The sequence below is a fragment of the Xenopus laevis genome, chromosome 8L, assembly GCF_017654675.1.
Source record: "Xenopus laevis strain J_2021 chromosome 8L, Xenopus_laevis_v10.1, whole genome shotgun sequence".
In the NCBI taxonomy this organism is placed as follows: Eukaryota; Metazoa; Chordata; class Amphibia; order Anura; family Pipidae; genus Xenopus; species Xenopus laevis.
Window position 1 is genome coordinate 55,350,665 of NC_054385.1, and position 16,160 is coordinate 55,366,824.

General features: G+C 34.9%; 1 protein-coding gene across 3 annotated transcripts in view; it reads right to left on the reverse strand.

Annotated features, from left to right (window-relative positions):
• Nucleotides 1-16,160, reverse strand: part of LOC108698914 (connector enhancer of kinase suppressor of ras 2-like) — a 306,790-nt gene that overhangs the window by 74,465 nt on the left and 216,165 nt on the right. For 2 of the 3 annotated variants that reach the window (XM_041572776.1, XM_041572775.1), the window contains exons 9-11: nt 8,744-8,890; nt 6,032-6,165; nt 3,927-4,138 (exon numbers count right to left, since the gene is read on the reverse strand). In XM_041572776.1, coding sequence (XP_041428710.1) covers nt 3,927-4,138; nt 6,032-6,165; nt 8,744-8,890 — 493 coding nt within the window. The remainder of the gene's footprint in view (nt 1-3,926; nt 4,139-6,031; nt 6,166-8,743; nt 8,891-16,160) is intronic. The other variant, XM_041572777.1, reaches the window with a different exon arrangement.

The following is a 16,160-nucleotide window of genomic DNA, read 5'->3' on the forward strand; positions in this document are numbered from 1 at the left end:
TCTATGCTAATATCACAAGTAGTGTAACGCTCCAGGAGGAAGGACTGACTTGTGTCAGAGTGACGTTAAGGACATTGGTACAGCTTTGTGGTTGTTTGTAATACACTTGCAGTAGATCAGGTTACATTATGTGCCAGGATAAATATTTGTTTAATGTGTAAAGCAATAATTATTACCTGTGTTATACATGTAGAAGGTTAAAAGATTTGCTCAAGGTCGGACTGGGTCTGCGGGACACTGGTAAAAAACAGGTGGGAGCTGCCGACCCAGACCTGATCCCTGCCTGACCTCTGGGTCTGTTCAGGGTTGGGGGGTGCTGTTTTTCATTTTAGATAAACGTATTTTTGTTATAATTCTTAAGTGCTCAGGAGTGTCAGGTGTCTCTGGTCTAGGGGGAGACACCATACGTTTCTGGCACATTGTACTCTGGGGACTAGACACTTGCTAGTCAGTACTACCACTGGCTGTTAAAATACCTTTATACCTATAGTGAGTGCACACCTGAGAAAGAGTCCTGTGTACCACAAGCTCTTCTGAGAGATACAGAGATAACTTACCAGACCTTTTTGGGGAAGGAAAGACAGTATCCTCTGTGCCAGTAAGTGGTACAGCTACTAAACAGTGTTACAAAAATGTAATAATGGTGTTATTTAGGTGTCCATGGTCAAGGGCTTAACCTCTAAAAGAAAGCTATTGCCCTTTTCTGTTTAGTTCAGCAGTAACTATTCAAGGGGCAGAGAAGCTATAAAGCTCATCACTAGTGATGGGCGAATCTGTGCCATTCGTGAAACAGTGAAAAATGTGCGAAACGCACATGGGCGAATTTTTTTTATGCGTGACTATTTGGTCCTAACGCATTAAAGTCAATATAATAATTTATATTATTATAATTTTGACACCCATCAATTTTTTTTGACCTGCCGGATTTTTCACAGGCGAGTTGTCACCACAATTTCGCAAATTAATTCGCTTGCGGCGAAACGTGGAAATACGCCGAATTTATTCGCCCAGCACTACTCATCACAGAAGCCTTAGGAGTCTCTACTGTTGCTATGCAATAAAAGACACCAATCACCTATAACAACCAATCATCAGGCAACATTTCCTTATCACCTGTTAAAAAGAAAATATATTATTGGTTGCTATGGGTTACTGCACCTGGGCAAACTACCCCATCAGAGTAAATTGAAGTACACCCTTACATAAATTAGAGCATTGCCATTTAAGTGAGATATCTTGATTAGGAGCATGAGAATACTTCTGAATAAACCTTATTAGTGTGTACAAATGCAATAATTTAATGTATCTCAGTTTCTGAAGTGCACTCCTAAGAAAGGCAAATAGAGATGTGTCTATTATGTATATGAAACATTTCTAGATATGGCATTCCAGATCTAGACGCATTTTTCATCATGTTGGTTTGATCGAAACAGCTCCATGTTTACCAACAGGAATAATATATTTATTTCAGTGCTTCAGGATGAAGAAACTAGGAAGAATCTTTATGGTAGAGATTAGAATAAAACTCAATCATTACCATTTCAATTAGAAAGAAATCATGCAGTTTTACAAAATAAGGGCCCATGTTATGTCACAGAACAGTATTCAGAAAGTCTACGTTATCTCTTGTTGAGGAAAAGGGAGAAGAGAAAACTGACAAAAAGTGTTAAGTCAAATAAAAATGACATATCTGTTCATCAGAATAGTTTTCTTTATTTAGGTTGCCTAAACCTGGAAATAATCCCTTCTTATAATAATGTAATAAAATTGTGGAGAAATATGTTGTGATGAAATAATTCAGTAATTGATATAATTCCTGTAACCCAAAATGAAATGACCATATTATGTTTTTCTTGTCTTTCTGCTAGGAAGCACACACAACTGGTCTTCATATGATATCCAATGAAAAGTAGAAATAAAAATTTAGATGTGGGTATAATGTATTTGCCCCATTAAAGAAACTGTCTTTATAAAGCTTTAAATAGAGTTCACTGTGAGGCATATACGATTTCAATTTAGCCTCAGGATTAACAGTGAATGATGGGGAAATGGCTCCATAGCTTCAAATTGTCATTATTGTGTCAAATGGCCCTTTATGGCATGCATAGCATAGCTCTAAATGCAAAATTCCAAGGGAAACCCAATGTGGTTCAATAGTAATTTTGAACTTACACATATTGCTTGCTCACATATTGCTTGCATGCAGAAAAGCTTTGCACATGCGACATTATAACAGCTCTGTAAACTTTTCTTTTTTATTTTGCCAAAGCATCCATGCTGTATATATAAATATATATACAGGTATGGCATCTGTTATCCGGAAACCTGTTACCCAGAAAGCTACGATTTAGGAGAAGGCATTCTCATGATTTCCTTTTTCTTTGTAATAATAAAACTGTACCTTCTACTTGATCCCAAAAATAAAATGAATCCTTTTTATAGGGAAAACCACCATCTGGTTTATTTAATGTTTAAATGATTTTCTAGTAGACTTAAGGTATAAAGATCCAACTTACGGAAAGATCCATTATCAGCAAAACCCCAGCTCCCCAGAATTCTGGATAACAGGTCCCATACCTGTGTATATTATCATTGCATTTAGGTAAAATACAATTACCCATTCTGAAAGCACTGAAGCACTGACCATCAATTCTATTACTATACATACTCACTTGCAAACTGTTTTACACACCCATGCCATTTTCCTTATAGTATATATAGTATATAAGTCTTGGCTTTGTCTGGAGCTGGCTACACGTCAGTCCTAACTAAACACATGGTTTAACCCATTAACTTGTTTTGCAATTGTAGCGCGGGTAATTTAACAATACATTAATTGGTATGGCTGATAATCCCCATGAAAGCATGTGTGTAGTAGGCAGCAAAGCCAGACCACCACACTTTTGCTGATTCAACCAATTTGCCTGTTATATTGGTCCAATTTGGTCATCCATATTTGTCCCCAGATCAAGCCCTATTCTTGTCATCCCCATGTGTGGCTACCTTAACACTACACTGTGTGCACTCTCATAGGAGAGAGCCTGTTCCAATGATCTAAGGTAAACTAAAATGCAATACAGTGACAGTAACATTATATTACTCTCACTTTTCCCAGTTTATATCCACCTCACCTGGCGTAAGATCATCACCTACCTTACTTTCCCATCGCCAACTCATATCTCTTTAAATTCATATGTCTAGTTCCTTTGCACATTTCTTGTGGGTTTCATACCCTCTTTACACACTTTGTTAATATTCCTTTAACCGAGTAGCTTTATATCCTATCCAGTCCCTATTACACCTTGCCTCTCACTCATCTCTCACAAGTATAAATTCCCCTCACTTTATTATTCCCATCCCATGCACTTGAGCACTTTGCACATGATAAAATATTCACCCCTCGATTGCACGTCTTCCTTGTTTTTCTAGTTCTTATTCCTACATATCTCCCAGCAATTTTCAATTTGCCTTTATGTTATTTTATATTGCCTCTCTCCTTCCTCTCTCATTTGTCAAGTTTATTACACTTTCATCTTAAACCGAGTTCATATGTCTTTCATTTTATATGGCACTACTCCTCAGGATATGATAGTTGCTGGGAGGTAAACTAGTCAGATTCATATTTTCCTCTGCATGGTGTTTAATAAGTCTTTGCACTCATAATTTCTAGCCTACTACATACCATAATGGCCTAGTTCAATGAGAACCCAATGAGAAACAATGAGGAGCTTTTTTAATGTCTGCACTAAGCAAGTTGTTTGGGGCAAGCAGGTACTGTAATTCTGAATTGCATGCTTACATATCAGACACAAAATGACAACCCATCAGATCTATTTATTTTCAAGTTTAATTGGGCAAATAAATTCTCCCTTTGTATAAAGATATCAGTGCATGTTTATAATCAAGGCCAAAATAATTTGTCATACCGTGTGTTGGTGTCTTTTCTCTTCTCCGCACCCCTGTTGATCTACCTCTTTCATACTCTGAGCCAACTTGATGTCCCTCACCTTCAATTAAAGTGTAATATTTGCCACTTTCATGTTCTATGAAATAGCTTGGTGATTCAGAGCCTTTCATTCCTGACTTTCCTACTCCATACTTATTGATGTCATCGCACGACACAATTCCAATTTCATCCCTACAAAAATGAAACGGAAATGTGTAAGTGAAAAAGGCAACGTTAAGAAAGTATTAAGAAAGAATTGTTTGCAAAATATATGGCTATCCACAAATTAGGATTTCGATTTAAGAGAAGTAAAGTAAGTAAGTAGACTTTAGACTACTGCTACTCCGCTGAAATAATAGGATCACGTGTTACATTGCTTCTTGTCAGATAGATTAAGAATATCAAAGTCAAAAATATAATTTTATAAGCTTCCCTGATCACCTTGTAGGTGCAAAACTTTCAGAAAATGGCCAAAATATTTATCAGGGCATGTCATTTTTGTACTAGGCTATTTCTGTAGCCATAGCACCAATAAGAAAGACACTGCATCAAAGATACATTTTTTATAAATCAAATATATAAATAAATATATATATTTCCTCTGGCAGCACATGTATAAAAATAGAATAATCTTGCATCATCTGTAAAAATAACATTTCGAAGCATATACTGGTGAAAACCTATTGATGCAGATGGGAAAATGGAGGCACATACCTACAAGCTTTGGCTCACAATGGTTGCTGTGCTGTGTGCTCCAATACAATCCACATAACTACATGCACTAATTAGCCTCAGTCATTTCTGTCGGTCTGTACCCACCGATGGAGACCAATACTGAAAGCAGAAAAATATGTGCCTTTATGTGTTTTTTTTTCCTGTTATCATCGATCTCCATCTACTTTGGTACAGGACCCACAGGAATGGCTGAGACCTGTTAACATACAAGGTTGAATGTATTGGAACACACTTTATATTAATTTCCTCAGCAAATGCTTATGATATATTTCCTTACTTTCTTCCAGGAAAAAATCTCATTAGATTGATATTTTATTTCATTTATATGAAATAGGCCTACACATGTATGAACTGAACATATATAGATAGGTGTTTTCAAATGTGCAGCTCCTGTTTTTGTCTTCTACCTCCTGCCAAAGTAACACTGCTGTTTTGTACTTTTGTAATTACTGTTAGTATGTTATTTGCATTGATTAAGGTGCAGATTTATCAAGGGTCATATTTCGAGTTTATGGGAGTTTGTAAAAACTCCCATAAACTCAAAATTTTAAAAAAAATACGACCAATCGATATTTTAAAAAAATAAAATCTATTAGTTTTAAAAACAGGTGAATAGGATCGAGCTGCAAATTCGAATCAAATTTGATTGAATTTGATTAGAATCTTTTCACCAAAAGTCCACCAAACGACTCCAGATTGATTGTAGGAGGTCCCCCATAGGCTAAAACACCAATTCAACAGGTTTTAGATGGCGTATAGTCGAATTTGAATTAATAAAGGGACAGATACATGATAAATTCCAAATTTGGAATTTCGAATTTATTCCCTAGTCAAATTACACTACAATAAACTCAAAATTAGAAATTAAAAATTTAAATTTTTAATTCGATCCTTGATAAATCTGCCCCTAAATGTCACAAATGTAATGTTTTTTTTTTCAACTTCTGCTAATATATATGGCCGCATGAAATAACTTTATGTTCATATATTTGTATCATATTCTTGTTTCAATGTAGATATGAGCATATTGCACTTTTTATGACTATAAATAACAATGCTTGAGATATGTAATTTCAAATTGCCTGGACAGGGCAGATGTTAAACCATGAGACCTTAAACCATTGTATAAATGCTGTGAATTCATATTCCATGTGCATGTGATGGTTCTAAAATATTTTAATGTTTTAAGATTTAATAGAACTATAGCAGCTCTATACACCAAGATTCCATGATTGTTATAACTTATAATTGCTCAGGTACTCTTGTACGGCTATCAAAACATCACACCTTATTAGAAGATTGAGCATCCTACCCATGTGGCAGTCACTGGTAATAAATGAAAAATGTTACCTTGGACCATACAGTCCTGAAACAGGAGAAAGGATGAATACATCATGTAGATTTGAGCTATCTACTTTGGACTGCATTCCTATTGTTCCAGTAGGAGTAGTGTTGCCACTTGTAGGACTTGTTGGAATTAAAGGCTGTAGGAATATAAAGAAATATATACTGTAGTAGGGATATGCAAAAAGCATCTTATTTCACCAGGTGAAAAGTAAATTGTTTTGCAATTTTAGATAGCCAACTTATTCTGTTGGTGAGTTGTACAAAATAGAGCTTTTTGGACATATTGCTTTTCCATCCAACATTTTTCATTTCCAAGACAGCATCCAACATTTTTTGTATTTAGAACATCAACTTACCATTCAACCAAAAGTTTTTTTCTGACAGATGTTCTGATTGTTAAGCCTATTCACTACATTCCCATCCCATACTTAGAGTGTGCTTATAGTATGACTCAAGTTATTTACACAGGTTGCTGTAAGAAAAGTCCAAATGTGCAGTTTCTTTAATAATTACAGTTTTTGGGGCTTATGTAGTATAATATCATTTGTGTTTTTATTACATTATCTCAAATTTCTTCAGATAATAAATTTGCACATAACAAGAATGAGAAAGCATTCAAGGGTACCTCATTGTAAGACACTCTACATTCTATTTGAAGAATGCATTCTAAATACCTTGCAATTCAACTGACTTATTTTAAGAAAATAAAGATTATTTTTTATTCCCAAAACATGTATCACTTTACCAAATGAATGTCTATTCTGCTCAGATATCGTCTACAGCAATTCAAAGAGGTTTCTTAACCTCAAGCTAAAAATAGTTACTTGATCTGTGTAGGTTGCCAAACTGTGAACAGTGTCCTGGATTCTGCAGGAATTAAAGATTAATCTTCAGAGCCGTGCTGTGAGCAACCCACTAGAAAAAATACATATAAAAAACTAAAAAGGCAAATTTATCATGCTATCTGTTTATACTCAAAATTCCTGATGATTTGAAATGTCAGGTCAGCTTGCACTAATCCTTACACAATACAGTGAGCTTCTTTAGAATTTGGACATCTAGTTTCAAGGCCAGACCATTGATTGAAGCACAAATGTAAATGATAGGTCATCTGTCAATTATTACATAGGTTTTTGAATTTTGCCTTCCATGTAACATAGGAAAATTATGAGCATTTACTGTATGTAACAGCACTGCAGAAAGGTGGCAGAGAATGGAGAATTTGCTGAGAAAAAAAAATAAGCAAATGTGTGTAATCATGAAAAGAGTGATAACATTGGGAAATGATCAGGGCTTAAAGAATACAAAAGGGCAGGACAAAAATAAAGAATATCCTGGAGCAATATTAGTATTTTTAAGTATTTTGACATTTTTGTCATTTAACACACAGTTATTTCTCCTGGATCTCCAAAAGGGAGTAGGATGGAGTTTGTTAGTTCAATACCATGTTTATCAAGTCCATACACTGCAGTTTGAAATAAGGAATACCCTTAGTAAAAAAAAGTTCTTGTAGGAGGTGGCTCTCTGGTTTCAAGAAGAGGCATGGGATTAAGTAAATGTTGATCCTGGCCTCCTGGCTAAAGTTTGGAATAATGAGTGCGCCTAACACTCTAGAGGCCACGAGAGCCCCTGAAGAAATTAGAGCTTCAGGAGTGTGAGCTTCCAGACGGGATTTTGAACAGTGAACCCTTTAATTATAATACAGAGCCGCTATGAAGAAAGAAGAAAAGTGGTGAACTGTTGAAAAGATGACTTTAAATATACTGTAATTGCTCCTAAGGTTCATTTTTGTAATGATCCAAATAAGTAATAAATACTCTTTGTAGTCCTTGCTCTTTTGTTTCTGAACCCTGTTTCTGTTTTTCTACCTACTGTATGTACCAAATTTTGACCTGTTAACTTGATCTCAACCTGCTCTGACTGCTCTGCCCTTGGCTTGGATTTTACTTTCCTGTCTTGCTACTTGCCCCTGAGCTTTGGCTTCCAGTCACTATGAGCTCTTCTATAAAGTCTTAGACAGAACTCAAGAACCTTCATGCCTAGAGGTTTCACCACACGTAACATAGACAATCATAGCTATGCTCACAAGTCTCACTTTTGGTGGACAGCCTGTTCTTGACAGATTTACAACTCTGCCATTCTCTTTCCATTTTATGATGTAATTGTACAACCCAGGGTTACTCAATGCTTTTTCTTGTATCCATTCCCTCATGGTGTGGATTATGCCACTCACAGACTCGCCAGAAGATGGCCCTTCCAAATACACATGTATTTATACTACATTTGCAAACCCTTATTTGACATTGGAAAATAATTGACTGCACCAATGATGATTTATGTGTGTCATATAAGGAGATGTATAGAATTGGTTATTTATTTCAGTTTTGTGTTATCAATTTTAAATCACTTTGCAGAGACCTGTTTTCACTTTAACATGTGAGTCTATATGCAGTATGTTGATGTTCTATAACAATAACCTATAAACCCTAAAAACTTTCAAGGGAGTGGATACTCCTGTATGCGTTTTTGATTACATTTTTTTGCACACAAAGTAAATCAAATCAAAGAACTATAACGGTTACATTTAGTAATGAATATATTCTAGTTATCACTTCTGCAATACAGTATTTTATTTAGACTTGCATTTTAAAAGTTTATAAAAGCTTGGTTAAATACAACACAGTTATACGCAAAATATAGAAGGTCAATGATTACCTGAAGGGCTAGTGGTTTCCACCTAACATTTTTTAACAGTGCAGGGGCAGATGCCAGAGTATTCTGTGGTCTCTTCTTTAGGGTTAAGATGACTCCATTAGGATCCTCTCTCAAAGCATTTACTAAGTTTTTTAGCTGCCAGCCCACCTAACAAAAGGAAATATTAATGATCATACTTATGTCTTATAATAAAGCAGATGCAAATACACACACATTGTGATTTTACACAATTAAGAGGTTATTTAAACATTCCCATAGTTTGGCAAGGTGATTTAGAAATGTACTCACAAATAAAACACTAGCTAGCAAACGCAATTTCAAACCATCAACACATTACATGTTTATAAAAATTGGTCCTTGGGCTTCACAAATCCTTTTATGGGTTAAGAAAATTCTCTATAAAAAACCTAGTGGTACAACCATAATAATTATCACAGGGATCATCATAGAAAGATTGTGCACTGGTGACAAACACTTATGGAATATATTTGGCACATATAGTCACACCCTTCTACATTGGATTGAAGGTCATGCTTGACCTGTAGAAACTGAATATCAATCTACTATATATGCTTTTAATCGGTTAGGTAGAGGATATTAATAAATATCAGCTTTTGAATTTGTACAGTACATATAAAATTGCAAATATCATAGCACATTATAAGCTACCTGTTGTTCAGGGAGGTGTTACTAAACCGTAAACAAGCTGTACACCAACAATTACATACTTTCTATAGTTAGCAAATTAATTTTCATGGCCCCCAAATTTGGACAGTGTGTACATTAAGGGGCACATTTATCAAGGGTCGAGTTGAAAATGGGAATTTTTAAATTCAAATTTCGAGTTTATTTTAGTGTAATTCGAATAGGTAATTGTTCAAATTTGATTCAAGCTTACATTTTTTTTCAATTTATCATTTACTTTCTCTTTAAAAATTCACTATTCGCCATCTAAAACCTGGCCTATGGGGCCTACAATCAATACTTTTGAAAATCAAATTTAAAAAAAAAAACTCGAGTCAAATTCGATTCGAGTTTGAGGGTCGATCCAATTCAACCGAATTTAAAAAATTCACATTTTTAATAAATTTTGATTGGCCATTTTTTTCCTTGAAATTCGAGTTTATGGGAGTTTTTTTCATACAAGTTTGGTGTAACTAAAGAAACAAAGTTGTCATATGCACAGCCACATAACTAAAGCTTAATTTGCATTATAAAAATGAGTAGTTTTTTAATGACAGTATTTCTTAATTATAAAGTATATAATAGATACATTTGCTTTATAAGTTATTTTGCTTTGAAGTGTTAGGGCAGGTTATCAAAGGTCGAAGTGAAAATTCAAATTTAAATAATTAGAATTTTGAGCTAATTTTTGTGTACTTCAACTTGTGTAGTCCAAATTTGATTTTAAATTTGAAAAAAATTTGAAAATTCGAATTTCAATTTTTTTTTCTCTAAAAATTCGACTTCGACCATTCTCCATCTAAAACGTGCCAAATTGCTGTTTTGGCCTATGGAGGACCTCCTAAAACCTATTTGGAGTCAATTGGGGGACTTTGAAAAATCAAAGTTGTTTTTTTTAAAAAAAACTTTGAAGCGCTATTACCTCAATAAATACAATTCGAATTCGATCAAAAATGGACCTATTCTTACTAAAACTGACCTATTCGGCAAAAAAAAAACTTTGATTTAATTTCGGTTGGTCTTTTTGAATTCAAATTTCTAAGTTTTTCAAATTGAAAATAAAAAGACACAGTATCTGTTATCGTATATAATAGTAAGGTGGAGTACTACACTGACGGCGCACTTGATCTGGGAAATTCTCTTTTCCTTACAAACTGAATTATCACTTTTAATAATGTTCTCAGCACCAGTTTCTTGTGCACATGCAGCACCAAAACAATTTAGAGTCCCGGGAAGGAAAATAAAATGCATACCTATACTTTATCTGTAAATGTAAATGCATTTTTCAGCAATATTGCAGGGTTGTGGTAATAAAAACAGTTTTATTGCAGATATTTGTAATTAAAGATATGAAACTATTTTTCTCTGTGCATTTATATTACAGAAACGAACATAATAAATTAACATAATTGCTTGTATGTTCATATTTTTTTGTTTTACTATGACTGAAAACCGCATAAGGGCAAAATATGATGGGTGTTTCAGATATTTCTGACAAAAAACATCCATCACAGCAGTATAAACTCATAGTATACATTATTTACTTCTAGTAGATAACTCATCAATACAAAAAATACACCATAAAGAAAAGTCCATATTGCTGGACATTTCTTGTGTATTATTACTAACCTTTTAAAGGATCCATTACACCAGTAAATAAAAATACTCTTTAGTACATAAGGACTGCATACCAGTTTTGTTGACCATAGTGAGTTAAATGAAACACCACAAATTCCTTTTGAAATAAAAACAAATGCATCACTTGATACAGCTTCTTAGTCTGCTTTGTTGTTTTGTTTTGCAAGATCACTTTAGTGATTTAAAAATAAGGTACAAGACACTACCAAGCATGAATGTTCCATTTATTCCACATCCAGACCTGAAAGCAAACTGTCAAAATAACTAAAAAAAAGCATCAAAAGTAAAAATGTCTGGCTGGTATAGTGAGTTGGGAATGAGACAGATTTATCTTCAATAGTACTGACCTATTTTTCTTTGTCATGTGCTTGATGTTTCTACACTAGTGACAGATATCTCTTAACTTTTTATTTTGTAGAAAGTCTTATATTTCCAAGTTTTTTTCAAGAATAAATGAAAAAGTTGTGCACAATAGAAATATTCTTTGATTTAGTCTATGCTATTTATGCTAGTTTTGCAAAGACTAGTTATGTTTTGTAAGTTTCTGGGATGGCAAATCACTAGACATATCAATAGTTTGCAATGTGTGATGAGATTTTGGTTGTAGTCATTTACAGAGCTATGTATGGAACTCAACTGTCTGGTTTTGCAAACAAACGGAAATTCCTTGGAATATTGGAATTACATCAGTTTTCTGCAATCCATAGGTACGGTACCTGTTAAAAGTGAGTCCAAGAAAATAATAAAATGCTATTGTCTAAAACTAAACAAAGCTATCTAAAATTCAAATGAACTTCCATAAACATGCAAGTACTGTACCCTGATTCAGCCATTGAGTAGATTGAGCTTAATCATCTGTGCCACTAAAGAGAGTCCTGAAACATTGGGGCAAATTCACTAAGATGCGAAGTTGCGCCAGGCGCAACTTCGCCGCACTTCGCCAGGCGTAGTTTCGCCAGCGCTTCGCAAATTCACTAAAATCCGAAGTTGCGCACAGGGGTAGCGTAAGGTTGCGGAGTTGCACTAGCGTTGTTTCGCTATATAAAGCGAAGTTGCGCTAGCGAAGGCTAATTTGCATACAGCGCGAAATTCAAATTTCAATGGAGGAACACGTATCTGCACTACAAATGCCTAGAAAACCTTCAAATCTGCAAATAAAAATTTTATTTTGCCCTACACATGTGCCCACTGTCTAGGTAAGTTGCCATGAGTCAGGAAATGTAGGGGGGAGGAAGGGGAGCCCCAAAAATTTTTCGATCTTTTTCAGCCTATCAGCCATCATGTAGAAAACACGCCAGCGTTTTTTGGGACTTAGAAAAAAAATTGACTTTTTTTTAAACAATCCCTATCTACTCTATTGTGCTTCGCCAGGTCTGAGGTGGCGAAGGAAGTCTAGCGTAAAAGGTAGCGTTCACTACACTGCGCAAGTTAGTGAATTTGCGTAGTTTCGTCGCTAGCGAAGATTCACCTGGCGTAAGGTTGCGAAGTAACACTAGCGAAACTACGCCAGCGTTCGTTAGTGAATTTGCGCAGCAGCGAAAATGCCAAACGCTAGCGAATTAACGCTAGCGTTCGGCGCTTCGCGCCTTAGTGAATTTGCCCCATTGACTCCTCTATTGTATACATTTAAGTAAAAACTGATCAATTAAGTCCGCTTGCTTCTTTTTTTTTACTTTTCATATAGTTAAAACATTTGTGAAGCAATCAGTTCCTGATTTTCAATTTTTGCCTTTTTGGCTTTATAACACATATACTATTGTAGACTAATAGACTTTGATACAAGGGGCTGTCCCCTCTGATTTGTAGTTTTTTAAGTGCTTTCCACATTACTTCTGTTAAACCACACAGGGTACATGTCCTTAATACATTTTCATTTCCTTCTTAAGGCATACATTTAGAAGTGTAATGATTTTATATCATTTATGCCACACCCATTGATGTTCTGCATGTTTAGCTCAAAACCTAATGTCCCAGTCCATGCACTAAAATACTGATCTGAAGACACTAAAATTCTCTTTACTGACATTAAGGGGTGTTTGTTATCCCAGTGTAGATGTTTTGCTTTTTACAACAAACGTTAAGAGGCAGATTTATTAAGGTTCCAGTTGTGTTTTTCATGTTGAATTCAAGTTTTCAAGTTTAATTTTAAGTCAACAAAAAGTTTTTTCGGGTAAAAAAAACTTGAAAAAGTCAAGTTTTTTTTTTTAAAACTTGATTTTTTTCGATATTTATTATACTCCAACCCTGAAAATAGCTGGAAGCCAAATATACACCATCTAAAACCTGTCAAGAAGAAGTAGAAGGGAACATTTGGAACAGCACCACACAATATTCTTCTTATTAAAAATCCTTTATTAATGCTTTTGGGCATCACCGCAACATTTCAGGCCATGCAACCTTTTATCAAGCTTAACAAGACTTCTAGAGGCAGAGGTCTCTTGAACCATTTGAGGATGTTAATAGCCTTCATAATGTTCAAGTTTTTTTCAAAAGGTTTTTGCCTGAAAACTAGATTATTTTGAGTGAATCAAGTTTTTTTCAGACAAAAGCACAAATCAATTACAGTTTTCAGGGTTGTTAACCCCAAACTTGCTGATTCAAGTTTTTTCCATTCCAGTTTTTTCTTAAATTAGAAACCATTCGAGTTGTGAGTTAATTCGAGTTCATTTGAGGTCTAAAAAAACTCTAAAATTCGACCTTTGATAAAGAACCCCCTAAGTGAGGGAAATATAGTCAATGTAACCCATGTATTATAGTATGTGCACATTTGCAATACTTTCTGCAATTTTAGGAATCACTAGGTCAAGTACAGTATAATTTCTGGTTAGGTCTTCAACAATCAATTACATTTACAGTAATTGTCATGTAGCAAGTTTCAAAACTGGGTCTGTCAATACTATTACTCCAGTCAAATATCAGGGTAATTAATATCCCCCATAATTAAGACTTGCCCCAGACTATCAGTCTCAATATTTGCAATTGACACTGCTACTCAATTAATTTGCCTGCAACCTTATAATAAATGTAATCCATAAGGATTTAGTCCTCACCATAATTTACTTCCTTGAACTGAGTTTTAAATTCTGCTTAAAGGAGAATCAAACCTTCTTTCTTAAAAACCCCTACCTCCATACCCTACATAGACTCCAGATGCTCCCCCCCAGCCTAGGTGAAAACTTCGGTAATTAACCCTAACTCTTTACTTACAGTACCACTCTTTGCAGTTTCAACCCAGCAGAGCTCACGGGCGCCATCTTCCAGCTCTTCGGTAATTTTCGGGTCTTCTTTCATTGATTCAGCAATTTCCATGACTTTTGGCGTATGTGCAGTTGTGAAAAACTGGAAGACTGCTCCAACTGCACATGTGCCGATACGGTGAGAGACCGAAGAGATGAAGATGGTGGCTGTGAGGTCTGCTGCATTGAATCTGCAGAGGTAAATAAAAAGTTAGGGTTAATTACCCAAGTTTACTCCTAGGCTGGGGGGGGAGCAGGGGCTGGGTCTATGTAGGGATTGGGTTGGGGTTTTTAAGAGAAAAGGTTTGGTTCTCCTTTAACATACAGGCATAACTCTGCTCCTTTTTTATCTCTCGCTCCCTGTAAAACAAGGAATAGCCTTTTTACTGCCCAGTCATGTTACTCATTCAGCCATGTTTAGCAAATGCCAATTTCAACGCATTTCTCATCCAGTGCCAGTTACTCCAACTTCAGGTCCTCTCTCTTTATTATTCTGTTTATCCTGCTGATTACACATATCTACAGACACCAGAACATAAAAACAAACATACATAAGTTAATGCCACATTGGCTAAATAGGTACTTGACTAAACCCTTTGTATTATAGGTAGCTCTGCGGGGGGGGGGCAGCGTTAAACTGCTGCATATACGGAGGCAGGGAGTATTTGTGTCAATGAATTTCCATTTAAGGCCCCCAGGAGGCTTACCCTATCTATGATAGGCAGCATTGAGTATTGTGCAGAGTCCCGTCCTGGTTATACACTATTTTAATTGACACCTAAAAGTGATTTTCAAAATGTTGGTGGTGTGATGTATGAGCTCAGCCATCACCTGATATTTTATGAAGGTCATGGTGGCACATTATATAAGAGCTGCTGGCCAATACAAATTCTCCTTTTAACTGTAACATAAAATATAAATCACTATTTAGTGGAGAAAATAAATGCATTAGCAAACAGGAATATTGCCTTATATTTAAAAAAAAACTTAATTTGTGTGGTGTTGTTTAAAAAAAAATTTTTCATTTCATTATACAACACATTTTAATAGTATACTGTAGGGCATGTATCCATGATAATTGGATTGTGAGGAAAAAAAACTGGAACTGCCCTGTGGAAGGTGTAATGTCACAAATATAAAGAAAATATAAAGCAAAGCAGAATAATATGTAATCAGGGTAACCCAGTGAAGCTACTGTAAAGAAAAGCAGAAAATAATTAAAGCACACTTCAAAGAATATTCTCTTGATATACAAGATGCTCTAGGAATACTTCTAATCTGTGACAAGCAAAATAATAAAATACACTCAGCATTTCACATGAAAGTCTTGATTTTTTTTCTGGGAAAAGGTTTGGCTAGTTCTTCTCTTGGACTAATCATGTGAAAATGCCTTGCCTGAAAATGAGAATATATGCCTTGTGTTTTAATTGCCATTTTGTTTTCTAAGCATGAAAACAACCACAACCAAAACTTTTCTCTGGGTCTAGAAGCGTGCGTCATTGGAATTGGAGTTGATTCAAATAATTTTCACTTACTTTGCAACAACAACATTTTTTTAAACATTATTTTGTGCAAAACTCATTTCTAAATAATGAGAAAAAACGTACTTTAGTCACGCAAGTGGATAGCCACATTCAGCATGATATTATTCTCAATTTAACTGATGACTTAACTGAGAACCAATTGACTGGATATTGTGATTGTATTATAGCTTAATACTAAAATGTGTTATGGTCACAAATATTATGTAAAAGGCTATTTAGTTTTAACACAAACTATATACATATAATATATCTTGTTTTAAAATTTTACTTTTGAAGAGCATAAAGAAAATAACATGATATTTTGATATTTCATGA